Source organism: Cucumis melo, chromosome 10 (assembly GCF_025177605.1).
Source record: "Cucumis melo cultivar AY chromosome 10, USDA_Cmelo_AY_1.0, whole genome shotgun sequence".
In the NCBI taxonomy this organism is placed as follows: Eukaryota; Viridiplantae; Streptophyta; class Magnoliopsida; order Cucurbitales; family Cucurbitaceae; genus Cucumis; species Cucumis melo.
The window spans coordinates 6871134-6891801 of NC_066866.1; the positions used below are offsets into that span (position 1 = coordinate 6871134).

At 36.2% G+C, this 20668-nt stretch overlaps 5 protein-coding genes across 9 annotated transcripts; 3 read left to right on the forward strand and 2 right to left on the reverse strand.

Moving 5' to 3' along the window:
- Nucleotides 1-409: 409 nt before the first annotated feature.
- LOC103500237 (vesicle transport v-SNARE 12-like) lies at nt 410-3599 on the reverse strand. 2 transcript variants are annotated; one of them, XM_008463476.3, is made up of 5 exons: nt 3154-3599; nt 2743-2801; nt 2441-2629; nt 1002-1172; nt 410-748 (listed from the first exon to the last, which is right to left on the reverse strand). In XM_008463476.3, the coding sequence occupies exons 1-5, from the start codon at nt 3245-3247 to the stop codon at nt 602-604; spliced, it is 660 nt and encodes a 219-aa protein (XP_008461698.1). In that variant the 5' UTR covers nt 3248-3599; the 3' UTR covers nt 410-601. The 2 variants fall into 2 exon arrangements, with proteins under 2 accessions (XP_008461698.1, XP_050947318.1); XM_051091361.1 differs by having other exon boundaries at nt 2743-2796; nt 3154-3507.
- Nucleotides 3600-5185: 1586 nt separating this feature from the next.
- On the reverse strand, nt 5186-14238 carry LOC103500238 (ARF guanine-nucleotide exchange factor GNOM-like). 4 transcript variants are annotated; one of them, XM_051091364.1, is made up of 5 exons: nt 14014-14238; nt 13640-13912; nt 13379-13547; nt 10842-11661; nt 5186-9507 (listed from the first exon to the last, which is right to left on the reverse strand). In XM_051091364.1, the coding sequence occupies exons 4-5, from the start codon at nt 11574-11576 to the stop codon at nt 5833-5835; spliced, it is 4410 nt and encodes a 1469-aa protein (XP_050947321.1). In that variant the 5' UTR covers nt 11577-11661; nt 13379-13547; nt 13640-13912; nt 14014-14238; the 3' UTR covers nt 5186-5832. The 4 variants fall into 4 exon arrangements, with proteins under 4 accessions (XP_050947321.1, XP_050947320.1, XP_050947319.1 ...); XM_051091363.1 differs by lacking the exon at nt 13379-13547 and having other exon boundaries at nt 13797-13912; XM_051091362.1 differs by having other exon boundaries at nt 13379-13912.
- Nucleotides 14239-15776: 1538 nt separating this feature from the next.
- On the forward strand, nt 15777-16235 carry LOC127151358 (uncharacterized). The gene has a single exon (XM_051090896.1). The coding sequence runs from the start codon at nt 15777-15779 to the stop codon at nt 16233-16235; it is 459 nt and encodes a 152-aa protein (XP_050946853.1).
- A 6-nt stretch (nt 16236-16241) lies between these two features.
- On the forward strand, nt 16242-17364 carry LOC127151359 (uncharacterized). Its single transcript, XM_051090898.1, has 2 exons — nt 16242-16701; nt 16790-17364. Exons 1-2 carry the CDS (start codon nt 16245-16247, stop codon nt 17362-17364), a joined length of 1032 nt encoding a protein of 343 aa, XP_050946855.1. The 5' UTR covers nt 16242-16244.
- A 29-nt stretch (nt 17365-17393) lies between these two features.
- On the forward strand, nt 17394-18433 carry LOC127151471 (uncharacterized). Its single transcript, XM_051091365.1, has 3 exons — nt 17394-17599; nt 17673-17791; nt 17871-18433. The coding sequence occupies exons 1-3, from the start codon at nt 17482-17484 to the stop codon at nt 18273-18275; spliced, it is 642 nt and encodes a 213-aa protein (XP_050947322.1). The 5' UTR covers nt 17394-17481; the 3' UTR covers nt 18276-18433.
- The last annotated feature ends 2235 nt before the right edge of the window (nt 18434-20668 follow it).

Genomic DNA, 20668 nt, shown 5'->3' on the forward strand with positions numbered 1-20668 from the left:
ATTTTGCTAACGTTTCGTGATTTTTTCTACTATGATTCACTCTTTTTATAAATATCAAATATATGGAAGCATGAAAATATAGATATGACAACGAAAATTTAATATTATATTCCTAATAATTTTAGTAACCGCCTCAGTGATATTACCCACTTAAAGAAAGATCTAACACTTTTAGAAACATTAGAACAACCTACTTTTGAGAGACAAAAATATATATAATCAATCAACCTTAACACGATATGTTTGTTAACTAAAATGAAAGAGAAACTCCAAAAATGGTAAGATTAAGTGCAAGAAAAAGAAAAATATCAATGAAAACATTAGGAAAGAAAATCAATTGAGCAATTATTGCACTTCCCTAAGTGCAAATAGGGAAGGTAACTGACTACTTAAATAAGCAATCAAGAAATGCCAACTACTGGGTATTGACTAATTAGAATGCTATCGAGTTTCAAGATTTTGATTCAATTACAGACACGAACACCATACACTGACAATAAAATACATCAAATATATGATCGACAACCAAGTGTAAGATTGGAAACTAAAATGATCAGAGTAGAATTCATTTTGTAATCAAGGAAACATCTCGATGATGATATTAGAGCTTAAAATACAGTATAAGGATAATTACAAGTACCAGAACTCCAATTACTGACCCGACGATCCATTTATTTCGACTGATTCTTCGAGACATTGTGGTCAAAACTTTTTTACTCTTATCAATGGCATCATCTACCCCATGAAGCTGTAGCATGAAGCATGTTGTTAACAGTGGAACTATCCCAAGGATGCTTAAAAGGGCTAGAAATTAAAACAAGTGTGTTAAGTTTAAGGAATTTTTCTGTCTTTATTTTTTTGAAATGAAGTTTGAGGATGTTCATAGTTAAGAACCAAGTCTGTATCTATGCATCTTATGGAGTTTAAGGATGTTAATGACATCAAAGATTGGACTTACTACTCAGCCAGAACATAATATCAAATATCAAGACAAAACTTACTCTCTTATGAGACTGGAGGAGAGTTTCCCGCTGTTGATGCAAGTCCTGGAGGATTGAGACACCAAGCTCCTCGGTCTCCAGCATGGTTCTTCTACTCTCTGTGATTCTTTCACCTGACTGATTTATTCTCTCTATGGACATTGTCATCCTCTCTCTTTGATCAGCTGAAGCCTGTAACAATGTCAGTAAAAATAATAAAAATGTTAAATTAAACCCATGGAAGACAAATATACTTTATTTCAAATGACGAATTATATGAACTAAAACAATAACTATATATAAGACATATGCGACTGATATATGATGGAAATTCAACATGATTGTATATAATAGAAACACATCCAGAAACTGACACTAACTCATGAAACAAATTCCGTTTAAATTATTGAGACCTCACACAGCCATTGAGAGGGGAAAAGATAAGTCTCCTGTCTATCAAAGAAGCTTAGAAACCATCATCACTTCAATCCAAAGAGTGGTTGAAGAAAAACAAAGACTCGATAAGATGTTCATATCGCAAAGGTTTATTAAATAGAAAGTTCTATAGCAAACCTCATGTTTCCCGAGCACTTTCAATTTCATTGATGGTATGAAATAACATAAGAGAAGAAACTTTCCGGAGCACTTTTAGTTTGATTGATGGTATGAAATAACAAAAGAGGAGAAACTATTAAAGGGAAAGTTCCATTGATGGAATTTCAAAAAACTTCCAATTCAAAAGGACGGAGAAAAGAGGGGAGTATTTTCACCAAGGGACAACCATATTGATTATAGCATTACTTTATATGACTACAACCAGCCCGAGAACTTAAGATATGCAATACCTTCAACAAAATATTACCATTTAAACATAGGAGTGAAGATTCAAACCAACAATAAGGGAAGTTATAAGTGTTTTAACTAGTTAAGTGTACCCTAAAACATAGGCTACCAAAATAGACAAAATCTTTGGATATTTCATATACTTACATCAAGACTATTTGGCTACTTCTCTAATTGTCAATTAGTTTTAAAATGAATAGACAAAATCTTTGGATATTTCATATATTTACATCAAAACTGTTTGGCTACTTCTCCAATTGTCAATTAGTTTTAAAATGAAATCCTAAGTTTTCTAATATGGTATCAGCACTCAAGAAGCTAAACAAAGATTCAATCTAAAAACAAGCGTTGGGTATAGATTTAAGAATAGCGAACCCAAAGAAGCACCATCTTGAAGAGACATGTTGGACCACTTCTGTCATTGTCAATTAGTCTTGAGATGAAACTTATGTTATGTCATAAAAGACAAAATCATTTCAGTCAAAGATAAGCTCCCTCAAATTGTTTCCAGACTTAGAACCCAACTCACGATTAAAGAAGCATTGGTGAGGAGATAAGAGTATATGTAGTACTTAAAATTTGAAGGCAACTGTAAAATATGAATGATGAAAATCTACCAAATGAGCATCTGCCATTCCAGACTCCAGCAATTCTTCACGAGCAGCCTGATCAGCATTAGGTGATGTCAATCTCTTAAATTCCTTTTTCAGTTTTCCAAGATCAGTTTTGTACTCCCTTAACTTAGCAAGTAGCATAGCTTTTACCCCTGGCTGCAAACTTCTAGCCTCAAGATCCATTTTCCGGATCTAGATAATCAATCAATAAAGATAAAACATCGTATGCATATCAGTATGAACCTAACCAACTTGAAAAGAAAAAGAAAATGAAAGAAAGCGAAAAGAAGGCTCCTTAAAAATACCAAAACTTCAGCCTCATCCAAACTAACTTTGATTTCCGAAAGCCACTGCTGTTTCTGCTCTGCAATTCACATAAAGCTAAAATCACCAAACATTCCAATAGTTCACAATCAAAATAAGAGTCCCTCAATAATCAACTTCTTTTTCCAGTTCATTTCCAAAGTAGAATCCAATTCTACAAATGCAAGTCATTTCGCAATCTAACTCTAAAGAACCAGTAAGAAACACTAAAATTCATCCCAACTCCATATTCATATCCTGCTCACACGGTTTAGAAATCTCAGCATCTACCAATTGTAACTCAAAGATCTCCAACCACAATTAAAGGATTCTCTTCGGAGTTCTAACAACCAGATTCCACTTATCCCATCTATCTATCTATCTTGAAATCAGAGGCGAAATATAGAAAATACCTGAATCGGAGGCGGCGAAAGAGTTGGATTTCCGAGAAACATTGGCGGAGAGTTCACAATATTGGCGCTCGTAACCCTCGAAAACCTCACTCATATTTGACTGAATTTTGGTGAACTTTCCAGCGACTCCTCCGCTAAAAAATAGGCAGATCGGAAATGGTAGAGAAAAGGAAAGGAAAAGGGGATGAGAAATCCGTTGGTGGAGTACAACCACCGAAATTCTCTCCGTGGTGGCTCCGAAGTAATTGCCGACAACGACAATAAGGCTTTGCTTTACTTCCGAATATTTTTCTAAAACCAAAAATTGTAAAGTTAATTTCAATATTTGTAGACAATAATTTTTATTGGAGTTGTTGAAGTAGAAATTTATCCAATCATAAGTTCTTCAACATATCAAATGTTTTAATAGTAAAATTATTGAAGCTTTTAAGAGAGTAATTGTTGTATCCTTGGGAGTTGGGATGTCCTATCCAAGTGGGCTTTAACTTCTCCTTCCAGGACTCGTGAAGTACATGTTTGTTGTTGTTCAATATTGGGCCATACAAAATATATTTATTCTTCTCAAATTCAATTAACAGATGAGTTTCTTAACCTAAACAAACAATCATCCGATTAAAAGAAAAAAAACCTTGAACATTGTATTTTGTTTTTAAGTGGGCTTCATATTTCAACCACAAAAGTATTTCGATTCTCCTAATGTTTGTATTATCATCCATTTATTCTCTTATATAAGTCAAATTATCGTAAATAAAGATAGTTAATTTAGACACTAATATAAAAAATTATTTTGAGAATCGTCCATGGATTTACTCTAATCATCCGTTTCATAAACTTAAAATTTAGAGAAGTTTGCACACATTATTCATACATTAAATCTTAAGCTTTACATAATGTATACTCGAAAGAAATCAAGAAAAATGATGTAAATTGATTATTAAAAAGAAAGAGATAGAGAGAAATTCGATTAGAGTTGGTGGTGTAAAATGGACCGATAAAGGTTTACATATGAACTAACTTAAAACCAAGATGCAATTAAACTAAAATTATTAAATAAACGTTGGTGAGTAACATTATCTAAAGTATTATAATGCTTTTACAACTAAAAACGTTTTGGTAATTGCTCCATCTTTTTCTTACTTTTTTAAAATCTTCATTTGACGATTTATTTATATCAATCTAGTTTAAACAAAAACACAAAAGCAAACCCCAAACATGTTCTTGGTTAATAATTAATTAAACCAAATAATTTAACTTTTTTTTTTAAATATTTTTTTGTTCTCTAGTTTTGGTGTAGTTAGAATTTGGACAATTTTACAATTCCAATTTTCCACTTTTTAACTCCGATTTTTTCAAGATCTCTCAGGAAATATTGTTAAGTCGTCTATTAATTGATTTAAAAGAAATAAATGAATTCTAATTAATGTCGAAGAAAAAACTGAAGATTAGTAAATTTCTCAAGCATAAAAATTAATAAAAATATTGAAATCTAAGGGAAGCAAAGTTGCAACATTCTCAAATCTTAAAGTTATAAAAGAAAGCTTATGACTTTGAAATCCAAAAGTAAAGAAAAGAAAAAAACCAAGACCTAAAATTTTAAGCATTTCAATTGATTTCCAAAATAATTCAGCATATTTGTTTGGATACTGATGCAATATTGTCGCTTAGGAACGTGAAAGTTAAAAGTAAAATTGAAATCTAAACTACTAACTCCTTCCCTGATGTTCAAAACATTTGATTGGACTAAACCACCTAAAACACATCAAAGATTTTTGGTATCAAACCTCACTCGAAAATTCGAAGTTGAGACTGCTAAGCTTGTATGGTAAAAAAAAACACGTCTTACCTATTATACTCTTAAAGTTGGAAGTTCGATTTCCAGCCTCATTCAAAAGAAAAAGGATTTGGAGTGACTTCTCGTTTTTGCAAATTACCATCCCCCTTTGACCACCAATGCTGCAACCTCCATGATGCCAAAAAAAAAAAAAAAAAAAAAAAAAAAAAAAAAAAAAAAAAAAAGATCTGATACACAATATCAATAATTAATGAACAACGATGGTTCCATTCCACCTCATCCATCACATTTCATTCGATTCAACTCCTACCATTTAAAATACCCAAAGTAAGCATACTACACAACATACCAAGTGCTTTACTAGCAAACTTTTTGATTCTGTACATTACTCAGCAAAGATAATACAAAATAATAGTAAGTACATGCTTCATTCGAGGATGAATGATAGTATGCTTCCAGAATTCGGAATGTTAACGAAAGAGAAAAGATAGAAGATTGAAATCTATGCCTGATCATACGATGATACGTATAACAACACTAACAAACATCATGGTTTAGAATGAGACAAATCCAACTCTGGGAACTCTGTGATCAAGAATTGTAGAATATAGAAGAAGAAACACCTGTCCGAAAGAGATGAAAGCCTGGAAGTTCATAAAGCATACCTGGGGCGGTTCCGGGACACAAATTTACTTCATAACCTCCCTCTATTTGTAACAAAGCAAGCTCCAAGTATAGAAATGATGTGCCCCATCTCATTCTGTAAATTTAAGATTATCTGGATGGATACAGACTAATTCTAGACAAAAATTTTAATCCTGATGGTCAAGTATATGCATAGCGACATCACTTGGCGAAAGAAGCTGAGATTTCTGTTTGAATAAACCTTACCCTCCAGTTCCAGCATTGTCGGATGCTACCTTTTCAGTTGAAGAAACAGAGTTTGCTTCACTAGAAGTTAGGCCACCTTTTTCACCCTGACCAAGTACGTGGTTGGAATCTTGATCGGGGAAGACTTCCGATTGCAACGAGGGAGAAATGTTATTTACATGCAACCATGTGAGTTCCCACAGGCTATCTCCACCTAGCGCACTCCTTTGAACTAGCACCCCCTTGGTTTTCATAACAAGCAAGTTATTCTTGAGGAGTTCAGGCACCAACTCCTGAAGCTTCTCGCTTCTTTTTCCTCTAACTTTAGCTTTTGCATACTTTTCCATTCGACTAAGAACACCAAGCCATAGCTTGCAGAAGGTTGTTAATTGAGAAAGATCCTGGAGCAACAGTAAGAACACTTTGGACAAGAGTTTCATGGCAAGGATCAGCGTGCCTTCCATGTTTCTGTAATCTTTCTGAGAGTGTCCTTGTGCAATTTCTAATAAATCATCAAGCATTGTGAAGATCACGAGATCAAAACACTGTAACCACAAATCATGTGGAAGGTTGATTTCATCAACACCTGTCAAGCACTTTTGCAATGACAATAGAGCCTGGTTTCTAACCTCCTCCCTTTGGTCCAAGCAAATTTTTCTCAACCCTTGCACAAGCCTCAGCCACATGTCTCCAATATCTTGTGACATTTTAATGGCTTCCTCCTCCCTTGCAGCTTCCTTACCCTCCTTAGCCCACCGTCCTAAACAATCAACAGATCCAGCCATAAGATCCAACGCACGCAAAGAGCGTTCCGCCTGTCCAACACGAGACTCAGCAAATTGCCTTGAGGCATCAATGCAGAGGGTATAATTTGCTGGCAACAAGTGAGCACCGTCGGACACAATGAAGAGTAGAGCATCAAATCCTGCCTCAGAAGCCTCTGGATGTCGAGCTGTAATGGATAGTAGGGATGTTATTGTTCGCCATCCTGATGGAGATCTAATATGAGAAGCATTTGCTTTCACTAGACGACTGACTTCCTGTGTAATTTGCTCACAGTATGCATCTGCTACACGAGCATCTAGCTTCAAGACAAGTTGTAGAGATCTCAAAAGTTCATCAGCAAGGTTCTCTTTATAAGGAAGCAAGCGCTGGCAGATCCGAAGAAGTCCAAAAACAGCTTTCTCCACCAGGGCACAGGGCATGACAGTTGACTGGACAATGTTAGATATATGATCATACACACCAGGCCAAAGAAGCACAATTCTATCTCGGTTATTCAAGGTAATGGCAATCAATAATTCCAGACAGAAGACCGCTGTATCTTCATCCTCAGGAGAGCTGTTTCCTTTCTGGGGCCGTCCTGCAGCCCATATGAGTGCTTGTGCCAGCTGTAACAGAGATTCAGCCTGTAGAAACTTGCTCTCTGTAAAAATGCTGTCGATATTGCACTTTTGAATGGTTTGAAGGGTGCGCTGATGAGCAGCAAGTTGTTGTTCGGTGGGTTGTGACCTTGGCTCCTCACTGTCGAGAGATAAAAGCTGACTGAACCGACCCATTAGACCTGAGGATCTCTTGGGAGTTCCAATTGACTGTATATGAGCAGCAGATAAAGAACTCGTAAGAGGCTTTCCATGCCCAGCGTCAGCAGAAAGTTCTGATTCATCAGCTGCATCACTGGCCACACGAGCTGGTAAAAGACCAAGCTTGTGCAATCGCAAGATGCAATCAAGGATGTTTCTCCAACCTGTGCGAATGAAGTCACCATACCTGTTGGCAATGGTGAAAACAGTCATAGTAGCCATCCTAGCTTTTGTATCATCACCAAATGCCAGCACAGGCTCCTCGACAGATGATGGGTTCATGAGGGTTGTGAACTTGCAGAGGGACACAACAAGATCATCAAGTACATCTTCAAGGTGATGGCATGCAGAGATCTTTGCAACAGCTAAGAATCCATCAATACATGTTTGATAGACTTCTTCATGTTCTGCATGATCAAATACCACAGATATAGCAGCAATTGTTGGCCCTGACATTATAGCAAACATATCACGATCAAGATAGGCTTTAGAATCAGACACGATGAATGGAGAGGATTTCTTAGATTTATGCATCAGGTCTATCCATCGGCTTGGGGTCATTTCAGGAAAACCATTTCCTTGCTCCGGAGTAGTACGAATCTCATTCTTACAGATTGAGTGATACAATTCAGAGAGGAAATCTCGTGGAAGATCATTGCCTCCATTTATGTGCCTGCTATTCCGAATGAAATCTTCTTCTGTCATCTTCTTTTTCACTTGAACATTGTGCTGATCTGTATTCAACATTATAAGTGAATAAGAAAGTAGAAGAGCAGCATCCTTATTCACAAGAATTTGAGGTGACTGTTCATAGTATCTCTCAGAGAATGCCTCAAGCACCCTTTGTATCTTCTGTGATTCTCCAGGGAGTCGGAAAGTTTCCAAAAACAGCCGCAAAGCCGTATCCAAATTCATGTCCTGAAAATCAAAAGTCCAAGCAAATTCATGAAGAACCTGGACACAAAACTCATCATGATTTCCAAGGAAGTCCCCAACCAGATTTTTATCCAAACCAGCAGTGTACCTGAAAAAGCATGCTACACTCTTGGGGTCAAGTTTATCAGGCAAGAGATGGGTTCCTTGAAGGAACTCCAGTCCTTTCTTGGGATCACGATTAAAGTGATCAGCTCCAATCATCAAACGTCTCTTAATGTACTTTTTCCTTCTCACAAATGGAACCCATTGAGTAGGATCATTGTAATTTTCACATTTAACCATCCAGAAAGGAGTATATTCCTCAAGCTTCACGGGAGTATTTTCTAGTCCAGCTCCATTACCAATCCTCTCCGCCATTCCCTGTATAACGGCAATAAGACCATCCAAAGCAAGGATATGCATCGAAGACAAAGGACAATTAACTGGAAAAGCACTCTTGGACAGAAGATTAGCAAGATCTTCAAAGACATTACTGCAAGTTATGTCACAATCTAAGTTTGCATACATCTCAACCATAAAGGTTTTCTGCCTACAGAAATCAACAAGAGCCTCCATGGCAACTTCCTGCTGCTGATATGAAGCCCCATACCTGCTCTGGGCAAGCCTCAAAATCACACATGAAAAGAAAGCCTCAAGCTGCAACTTCAGCTCAGTGCGCAGATGGTGGTAGAGATTGAGAACAATGCTACAAACCATTGAAAGGATTAGCGAGCTTGTTGACAAACCAAATTGCATAAGGTTTCGAAATAATTCATCTTGAATTAAACTCAATAGCCTAGGGTGATGGCGGAAGGATGGGCCACCCAACTCTATTGCTGAATTTATCAATCCCAAGGCAAAGAGAGGAACATCTTCATCAAAAGCCATGGTATTTGACCTAGCTCCCAACTCCATATGCTCAACTAGATTTAACAATGAACAGAGGAATCGGAAAATTTCCACCATGCAAGGGACCCCATAAGGTTCATTCATAAGATGAAAGTCAAATGGAACCGTATCCTTCGCACTACCATCCTCAAGTAAATTTTCCTCCATTCCAGTTGCCATCAGACCTGTTGATGGATTAGAGTCAAAATTATTGGATGACGATTGACCATCAAATTCATGGCCCTGGTTGCCATTCTCCAAAAGTCTGTTTCCAAGCACATAATCATCATTAGCCCCCCTGCCAGCCTGAACAAGAGAACAAATTTCATAAATTATTTTAACAATTTTGTGCTAATTTTAGCCAACGAGCAACTTGACAATTTCAATATCAAAATAAATAATGTGAGAAACCAATGTTTTAATAGGCCAAAGGCACTGTTCAGGCTTTTTATCTAAAAGAAGTGAGGAGTCTCATTCTAAATGTAAGAAACATTAACAAAAACATAAAAATGCAAAGCCTTGTATTGTGGACAAGAATTGTATAAAATTATTATTGCTATATAATTTTTCTTAAAAAAAACAAAACAAAAATAAAAATATGTATCCATCAACTTTCACGTTCTCTTAGACAAAAATTCTAAAGCTCATTATCAACATCATCATCAACGTTAAGGAGTACCTAACTATTTGAACTTTATCACTTATATGCATATATATAGATATAGATGGATAAGTAACAATTTCATTGATCGAATGAAATACCCAAAGATATCCAAGGGCACAAAAGAGTATACAAAAGGTGATCAATTTATCACTTTATATAATTTAGGAGACCCAAAATTTCAAAGCAAGTAAGCAAAACAGCTTCTTTGAAATTTTGACTCCACTCAGCCTTGCAAAAAAAGTAAGCATAACAGCTTCTTTAGGAGACCCAAAATTTCAAAGAAGCTGTTATGCTTTTTTTTTTTTTCCTTTTTTTTTTGCGAGGCTGAGCGCAGTCAATGATCCAACTCATAAGAATGGGCAGATATCTTTCAATATAAAAAAAAAACTTTTCTTCTAATCTAATGGCATTTAATCACAGTTGTACATAGAACATGAGCGCAAAGATAAAAAAGACAGCAAGTACATTCTTTACCAAATTTCATTACTTATGACCTCAGTAATTGACATGGATCCAAGATGAGACACTTAATGGTTAACACTGAAGATCCAACATTGAAAGCCTATGTTTATTACCCAACAAAACTAAAAACCAAACTGAGAAACCTGTAAACTGTGACTGGTGCGCAACAGCTATCTCATACTTATAATAAAGAAAACCCAATCTTGATAAAACCCATAACAGAAAAATGAAAAATATCCCATCACTTTAGTCTTCAAAGGAGACTAAATTTAAATGAAAAAGATATAACCAGTATTTTATACCCAAAGAGATATAGTAGGGGAACTTCAACTGAAAAAAAAAAAAAAATACATACCATAAGGCATACAACTGAAAAACAAATACATACCATAAGGTAAAGTAAAACTACCATGCACAAAATGATAAATTTCTTTCCCATTAAGCTTCATCACTCATCTAACTATCCTACGGTTTAAAATGTAGCTATTCAGAAATGCAGAGAATAAATTAGTACCTCCTGTTTGCTGGAACTGTTGCCATTGACCAGTGCACGTTCTGTGGTATTGATTTCTGAAAGATGTGAAAAGATACACCTAACAAGCTCATGAACCGTGTGGCGAGCTATCCGTTGCAATAGCTCACCTTTGGTGGCTGCTTGATGCACTATGCGGAAACACGTATTAACAATTGTGCAGACATGCTGATTGCTCAACATAATGGATGCCTTACTTTTCATACAAGCAAGAAGGACCTGAAGTATTTTCATCAGGACCATTTCTTCTGATGCTGGATCTGTTAATTCAAATCTACAACAGGTAACAGCATCAACTATCAAGTGAACAGAATCTCCAGCATTCACAGTATTTTGATCAATCATGTCAAGAGTTAAAATCTTGTACACAGAGGATAAAGCAACCCCAGTTATTGGTGCCCCAGTTTCATCTGATCGAATTACGTCTAAAAATGGTTGAAGATACACAGCAGGGTTGATTGTATGCCATGGATGCTGCCATGAATATATCTGTTTTCTTAACGACTTCAGTGATTGAATTAAAGAGTGCTCCAATTGATCATCACCTGACATATATCGACCTCCCCATCTTACATTTCTTCTCATAACTGCCAATACAGCACCAATTTCTGAATTAATCATGCAAGCCAAAGCAGTTTTATTCGTATATGTGACATCACACTCCTCAGGTTCTTCCTCGATTGCATTAATTCCAGTTTGCAGCTTCAGGCGCCCCATTTTCGGATATGTTCCCTTCACAGTACTAAAGTTTATTGAGTACAGTGAGAAGATTGAGCAGAAACCTTGCTAACTTGCGCAATCACTGCTTATGTGGAGAAGAGAAACATATTTATTAGCAACTCTAAATTCAATGAACTCTACAATTAAAAGTTGGTATAAGAACTCCAGCTAAAATTTTCCTAGAAAGAAAAGATGTACTAGCCCGGTTCCAAATTTAAGATTTCTCAATTTGAAAAGTTAGATAACCCATCAAAGCTAAAATTTAAGTTCCACTAACCAAATGAATAATAGATTGACTTTATATTTATAAGTTCATTATAATAAAGATTCATCCCATAACCACATCCCACAAAGACTGACGGGAGGAATCATGCTAGATTTCAAGGAAGTAGCTGTTTAAAAACTGTTTTTTGTTGTTCATAATAGGAAGTTCATGCTTTTTCTATATTTTATTTCTGTTTTATTTTTTGAAGGTAAGAAATCAAGCATTCCTGGAGAAAAATGAAAGAATTTACGAGGGAACTAGAAAACAAAATTGAAAAAGAGACCTAAACTAGCTACAAGAATGGATTCTAGTCCAAAAGAATTACACCAAGCTGATAAATACAGAAAGATCGATCAGCATCACATAAAGACACCCTCCAACACCGCCTCTAATCTCTAAAAATTCGGCTATTCCTTTGGCTTTCAAGACACACATCCTACAAAATAGCACCCAAAAAAAAACAAACAAACAACAACAGCAATAACAAACAAACCGCAAGTTTTTTCTTTATCAGAAAGAGAGAGTTCATCAAAACCTCCTCCACAATCGAGCGACAGTCCCTATCACACACCACAACAACTCCAAACAGCCTAAAAGACTGACGCACAGGAAACAAACAAATGGTTAGCTCCTCCACATATTCCTGCTGATGACAAAGTAAACACCACTGCAGACACATCACTAAGGATGAATGTCGTTGGACAATATCCTGGATGTTCACTCTACCATGTAAAACTTATGGAGCAAAGAACTGCACTTTCTTAAGGCCAGTCACCTTCCTAATAGAGGAAAGACCAAGGTGTTGGCAAAATCCACCTTCCACAAAGGAAAACTCAAAATTATGCTAGATTTAAGATTACATGGAAAAGAACCGACTACAACCATCAGTAGTCAATAATCAACATCAGAATGATCCTCTGTGCAAGCCAGATGAAAAGTCTGCAAAAGGGTAGGAAACAGGAATAGTAGCAATTTTGCTTTAGCCTTGAGTTCCAGCAGTCAGCGTTATTTCTTAATTTCTTTCTGATTAAATAACAGAATCTCAAGTTACTAGAAATATGACTCAAGTATAACACCACAAAAAACTTGGGAGCATACTCATCCATGTAAGTGCAACTTACTGGGTGAATTGTTTGATGTCTCAAGCAATAATCTAAGAGAATGTGGAATGCACAGTTTGGGGCCATCATGTCTTTCTTCTTAAAAGAAACAACAAAGTTTGGACAGTAGGGAATGGGCCAGAGTGGGGATGAGAAGATCGCAAAGAAATGTAACTATTGAAATAGGCAACAAAACCTACTTGTTTTATCAGAAACTTCACTGGGAATTTTTTTATCATTTAACCTAGCATAAAGTGCATCGACCAAGAAATTTTTCGTGTCAATAAGTCTACACTCTCATTTAACGTAATTGTAGTTGTCTTGGCAATGGCTGGAAACATGAACAACAATTAAGAATGGATAAAGGAGAAAGAGAAAAATAGCACCCAAACTCAAAACTTGATCTAAAATCTGATAAACCTTTGAAAACCCACCTTCATTTTTGCTCTCCAATATTCATATTTCAAAATCAAAACGGGAACACTCTTTGAGAGGTATAATACGAATCTTGTATCTACAACGAGGAAAAGGGTACGCAACCTTGTATATGGATCCAAATTCCACTCAAATTCGAGAAATCCAACAAATGCAACCTGACGCACACTAAATTATCATAGTTAAGCCCGTCAGAAAGAAAATGTCAAATTACATCCGTATCAATTAGAGGGAGGGTTGTTTCCAATTGAATACAGTACGTTATAGTAACTTCCTAAGCAACCCAGCAAGCGGTAATGAAGGAGAACAAAAGCGAATCCTACTCGATCACTCCGGCCAAATAGATGTACAAGGAAATGCCCGTATACAAATGAAACACAGAAATGGAGGCCAAAGATCTAGAAAGCAACGAATTACCTGTAATGCGTAGAGGAGCAAAGCCGGTCAACACAGACAGGAAGAAACGCAGAGATCTAGGGAGAGATTAAAGAGCTTCACTTTTGGCAGTGTATGCTTGAATAGCCATCCATGGCCTAGATGCAAATCAAAACGAGAAATGCCCAGTAAACAAGAAATCTTGCATAAAGTAGAAATTATCAAACTGAACATGGATCCAGGGGGAATTAGAATTTACCTAGATCAGAAACAATTCGAAAAAGAAATGATGGAGAGGCGGCGTCGGAATGGGCACGGCCGGTACGGCGGTCGGTAAATGGCGGGGGTGAGCCGTGAGAGAGGCGACGGCCGGAGAGGAGTGGGGGATCTCCGTTTTCGCGTCTACGACAGTGCGAGTGGAGGAGGGAAGGGAAATTGTGAAGAAATGAAAGAGAGAAATTTTGAGAGAGAAAAAAACAAAGTGGAGTATGTGGAATATGAATTTACTATTTTTTATTATCTTTTTTTTTTTTTTTTAAGCTTGGATTGAATTTTTCACTCCTCAAATTTCCTAATTTCCATACTATCTTTTATATATATTATAATCAATAAATTTGTTTTTATAATATAAAAAATTGTTGAATTTTTTAACTTAAAGATCAATTTTTTAATAAATATTCCTCCATGTGTCGATAATATTTACATGTTTCTGTGTAGATTTGATCATTGTTCTCTCTTTGTTATTGTTGCTGTGATTTCCAAAATATTATGGTCGTTTGTTGAATGTTTTAACAACTCTAGGAAATTGTTTCGTAAACTTAGCTATGGAACCGTTAAATTTTCATTAGAACATCTTTCTTTTTCGATAAAAAATTCTTCATTGTTTATGCAGTGATAGGCTACATCTTTTCTCTTTTTGTTTCCTATGTCAAAAATAGACATCTCAAATGTGTAAAGATTCAAACAATTCATCTAGTTTAATATTTCAATATCTTGAACTTTCCTTTATTGCAGTAACTTTCATGTCAAAATATTCGGGTAAAGATCGTAGAATTTTTCTAACAAGTTTTGTTTTAGGAATCTTTTCACCTAGAGCAAAAGACTCATTAGCAATATCTAAGGGGTTGTTAGCCCCAATTTATCACGGTTGGGTTAGGGTTACACAGTGTTTTGAAAGGCGCGCTGAGGCGCGCGCCTAGGCGCGCCTAGGCGCAAGGCGCACCCCCAGCGCTTCTCTGTGGGTAGGCGAGGCGCCGATGGAAAGGCGCGGCTGAGGCGCGCGCCTTCCTCAAGGCGCCGTAGGCGCAAAAAGCCCACAGGCGCGGGCTTTATAACGTGGGCTGGGCTTAATTAAAAAAAACAAATATTTACCTATTTTAAACCTATTTAACTTTTACTTAATATATTCACCTAATATATTTACCTAGTACGTGTAACGTGGCTGTGAAGAAACGAAACGACGGCTCGGCTCGACTTGAAGATGAAGACAACGAAACGATCGACTGCTGCTTTGTTTTCTTCTTCTTCTTAAAGATCGACTGCCATTAAAAATCTTAATAAAAAAAATCCTAAGGTGTGCTGCTCTGTTTTCTTCTTCTTCTTTTTCTTTTTCTTCTTTTTCTTTTTCCTTTGGTGCTGACTGCTGTCATTAAAAAAAATCCATTCTTCTTCTTCTTCTTTTTCTTTTTCCTTTGGTGCTGACTGCTGCCATTAAAAAAAATCCATTCTTCTTCTTCTTCTTTTTCCTTTTCCTTTGGTTCTTTTCCTTTGGTGCTGACTGCTGCCATTAAAAAAAATCCATTCTTCTTTTTCTTCTTTTTCTTTTTCCTTTGGTTCTTTTCCTTTGGTGCTGACTGCTGCCATTAAAAAAAATCCATTCTTCTTCTTCTTCTTTTTCTTTTTCCTTTGGTGCTGACTGCTGCCATTACTGTTGTGCTGCCAGCCTCCCATTACTCTGTTTTTTGCCATCCAATCTTCTTTTTTGGTGCTTCTTTTGCTGCCATTAGATTACTATTAAAAAACATGGCTGATGAAAGTTCTAAAAAAGATCCGGCATGGAAATATGGTCGATTGCAAAATGAACAAGATATAAATACGTTTGTCTGTGGATTTTGTTTGAAAGTAACAAAAGGAGGGGTGTATCGATTGAAACAACACCTCGTTGGTGGTTATAGAAATGCCATAGCTTGTAAAAAATGTCCGGATCATGTAAAGGAAGAAATTAGAGATTACATGTCCAAGAAAAAGGAGATCAAAGAACAAAGAAATTTGATTGTGGACATTGATGTACAAGATTACGGTATGGAGGATGAAGATGAAGGGAGTATTAGTGTAAATAACAGAGCAACATCAAGTGGCTCGAGCTTGAAGAAGCCAAGACAAAAGGGTCCAATGGATGCATTTTTTACTCCCAATCCAGAAAGTGTGGTTCAAAATAGAAAGAACGACAAAGGAAAACAAACTTCGTTGAATGCGGCGTAGAAGAAGGAAATGAGGGAGCACACCATCCAAAGAATTGCTCGATGGTTTTATGATGCAGGAGTGCCTTTGAATGCTTGCACATATGATAGTTTTGCCCCTATGATTGAGTCAATTGGGCAATTTGGTCCTGGATTGAAACCACCAACATATCATGAGTTGAGAGTCCCATGTTTGAAGAAGGAATTAGAAGCAACAAATGAGTTGATGAGCAGCCATAAAGCAGAGTGGGCTAAGGTTGGATGCACTGTTATGGCTGATGGGTGGACCGATAGAAGAAATAGGACATTGATTAACTTTTTAGTTAATAGTCCTAAGGGCACCATGTTTATTGAGTCCATCGATGCTTCATCTTATGTGAAGGATGGAAAGAAGATGTTCGAGCTACTTGACAATTTTGTAGAGCGCATTGGAGAAGCAAATGTTGTACAAGTAGTTACTGATAGTGCCTCAGCAAATGTGATGGCAGGTAAGAATGTAAACTATTATGCTATTAGGGAGATTGTTTGATTTAGTGAGTTCTATGCTAAATGTATACTTATTTTCTTTGTTAATAGGGAGATTGTTAGAAGCAAAGCGACCACAATTGATATGGTCTCCATGTGCTGCTCATTGCTTAGATTTAATGTTGGAGGATATATACAAGATCTCCAATATTCGCAAAGCATTGAAAAGAGGCATGGAGATTAGCAACTTCATCTATGTTCGTCCTGGATTATTAAACATGATGCGACGATTTACTAACCAAAAGGAGTTAGTTAGACCAGCTAAGACTCGCTTTGCTACTGCTTGCATTACATTATCGAGTATACATCATCAAAAGAACAACTTAAGGAATATGTTTACTTCAGATGAATGGAAGGATAGCAAATGGAGCAAGGAGCAACAAGGAAGGCGAGTAGTTCAAACTATTTTGTTGGCTAGTTTTTGGACTACAATTGTGTTTGCTCTTAAAGTGTCTGGCCCACTAGTTCGAGTTCTTAGATTGGTTGATGGCGAAAAGAAGCCACCTATGGGATATGTTTATGAGGCCATGGATAGAGCTAAAGAAGCTATTGCTAAGTCGTTCAATAATAATGAAGAAAAATACAAGGACATTTTCACCATAATTGATAGAAGATGGGAGCTTTAGTTGCATCGTCCTCTGCATGCAGCGGGGTATTATTTAAACCCGTCATTCTATTATTCGAATCCTAGCATCCAAGAGGATGATGAAATAGTTAATGGGCTCTACTCATGCATAACAAAAATGGTTGCTTCATTAGACATCCAAGACAAAATACTTGCAGAACTAAGCAAGTATAAGAGAGCTGAAGCATTGTTTGGACAACCTTTAGCAATCAGACAAAGGGACAAAATATCTCCAGGTAAATTTCAACTAACCGATTAGTCGATTACTCAACAATAATTATTTTATTAATATATATTTTTTGCCTATAGTGGAATGGTGGGATAATTTTGGACAATCAACTCCAAACTTGCAAAAGTTTGCTATTCGCATTTTAGGTCTTACTTGTAGTGCTTCTGGATGCGAACGTAATTGGAGTGTGTTTGAGCAGGTTAGCTTTCATCTTCTTTACATGCGAATGTAATTTTGTTGATTCACTGGCAGTGACAATGACTTTTCTAATTTTGTAGCTTCATAGCAAGAAACGAAATAGGCTTGCTCAAAGTCGTTTGAATGATTTAGTGTTCATCAAATACAATAGAGCATTAAAACGTCGATACAACCTTCGAGATATCGTCGATCCCATCTCTTTAAGAGATATTGATGATAGTAACGAATGGTTGATTGGAAGATTGGATGATGATTCTGAGGAGGAGGATGAGCTGGTATTTGACGATGATATTTTAACGTGGGGTGATGTTTCAAGAGCTGCCGGAGCAAAAGAACCAACCTTCTATTCTAGAGCTAGGGCCTCAGGAGCGACTAATGTTTCATGTTCATCCTCGTCTACCACACAACCCACACCCAAACAAATAAATTTGGATGACTCTGATCAGGAAGAAGAAGATACCGATGGCTATAAGTCCAACGAATGAGTGAATGAAGATGAGGATCAATTTAGTGATGATGAGTTTGATCTTTAGGAATGAACTTCTATTGTGTTTTGTTTTTTGGGTAGAAAACTAATATTATAATATTTTATACATTAGAGTTAAATCTCATTTCTATATTGGTTATTTACTTATATTTTATACATTGTTGTTCCTTTCAATTTTGTATGTATATATATATATATATATCTTTTTTTTTATATATAGTGCGCCTCATGAAAAAAAGCCCGCGCCTTTTTGTGCGCCTTGCGCCTAGGCCCCAGAGGACCATTGCGCCTTAGTGCGCCTTGAGCCTTTAAAAACACTGGGGTTACATAACTCTAACCCTTGTTTGGGGCCCAATTTATGGAAACCCTAATTTCAGGGTTTCCATAATCCCCCTAAATCCCTTTCATACTGTCATAACACTTCCCCTCACTATGTCGTAATACATGTGTAATACCCCATATTTTGAGCATAATTCTTCCTCAATCTGTGTCGTCTTCTTCCTCTTTCCCCTTCCTCTCTCCGTTCCTATCTCCACCATGATTCGTTTTCTCTTCGTCCTCTTCCTTTTGTTAGTTTATGTTCAAGTTTCATAGCTATTATTCAGAACTTGTGCTTTGTTTTGTGCCAAATAAATGATGGTGACAAGTAGGAGAGCGGTTAGAACAACGAGAGTAGCTCAAAAAATGGTTCATATTGGGATTTTGACTTGGGGTTTAAAATGAGATTTTTTTGGCAATTTTGTCTGTGAATTAGAAGCCATTTTTTAAAAAACAGAGAGAGATGCCGTGTGTTTGGAGCTATGTTTTTGCAATGGAATTTTGTTGAGATTATTGGGTTTTGAAGATTCATATATAATGTGTTGAGTTTTGTGGTGGGTAAGGACTAGGTATCAAAGAAATTTGCTTTTCCATATAGGAATCTTGGAGTATAATTATATTTTTGTTTTGTGAAAGATATGGATAATCTTTCTCTTTCACATTTGGGTTGGGTGTCTATCTATTTTAATTCTTTTTTTTTTTTTTGTTTGTTTAGTATAATTAATAAATGTATAACTAATTTTCTACCTGAGTATATAGGAGTAGGAAACCTTTCTTATAACTTATAATTAATGTTTGTTATTGATGTTTAATTCGTAAGAATGGGAGAAACAAAAAGATTTGATTTCCATTTGTGAGTGAGAAAAATTCTTTCTTCGTCGGAGTTTTGCAAATGGGATGAAGAGAAAATTCCAAAAAAATATAAAGGAAGTTGAGCAGAAACAAAGCAAATTTGCAGCTGTATGAACACTCCATATTTTATTTATTTTTTAAGTTAATTAAATATTTAAAATTATTTTGTCCATTTAGTCAACTGAATAAACCTTGCCTATAAAAATTAAATACATAAATAAGTTTTAAGAATTCGCCATTAAAGTTGTGTTTGAAATAAACTAAAAAATTTAATTGATTTGAGAGTTTGATTGTTTAATAAGATCGATTGTAAATGTAATTATTAAAATCACTTCTTAGTAACGTTCATTTTTGGAATTTTTTTTCACAATTTGGTGTGAACTTCTAAGCTAAAATTTGAAAATAAAATAAAATATTTAATTTTAAAAATTAGTTAAAAATAAAATATTTTGTAGTTAAAGAAATTGAGCAAATTGTTTTACAAAAGCTAAGATAATTTGGTAAATTAAATATAGAGGTATTGGCAGAAAAATCGTTTAGAGTTGGCAGAAAAATCGTCGAGAATAGCTGGCTTTTCCGACGCCAAGTGCAAGACGTTGGAAGAAAAAGCTTGTCCCGACGTCAAGCATAATGCGTTGGGACACGCATCGGGAATAAGGCCACATTAATTATGGCAGGCATGTATTTCCGATGCATTATGCATGACATCGGGGCCAACATCGGGAATAAGGAGCATTCCTAACGCTATTATGGTGTGTCGGCAAAGCCCTATCGTAAATTAGGGCAAATTAATTATGGCGGACATGTATCCCCGACACTATGCTTTATGCGCCAGGGGTGACATTGGGAATAAGGACCATTCCCGACGCTATTATGGTGCGTCAAGAAAGGTGAAGCATTCCTGACGCCGTAAGTGGGATCTCTCGACGTCTTCGTGATGCGTCGAGAGATCCCCTATAAATTTATTTCAGTTATGTGAATCACAGAACCGAAACGAAAGAGTAAGAAAGAAAGGGAGAAACGAAAGACGAACTGTTTTGCCACCGTGCCCTGTCGCCATTGCCCTCGCTGCCGTCCGCCGCCATATATTGAGGTAAGTTTAAAATCGTTAATTTTTAGGTTTAGGGTTCTTTTTTAAAAAAATTGTTTTATGAATTTTGTTTTGGAATAATTTTTTTTGTTAAATGTATTTTTGTATTGAATGTGTGTTGTATTTTTGTA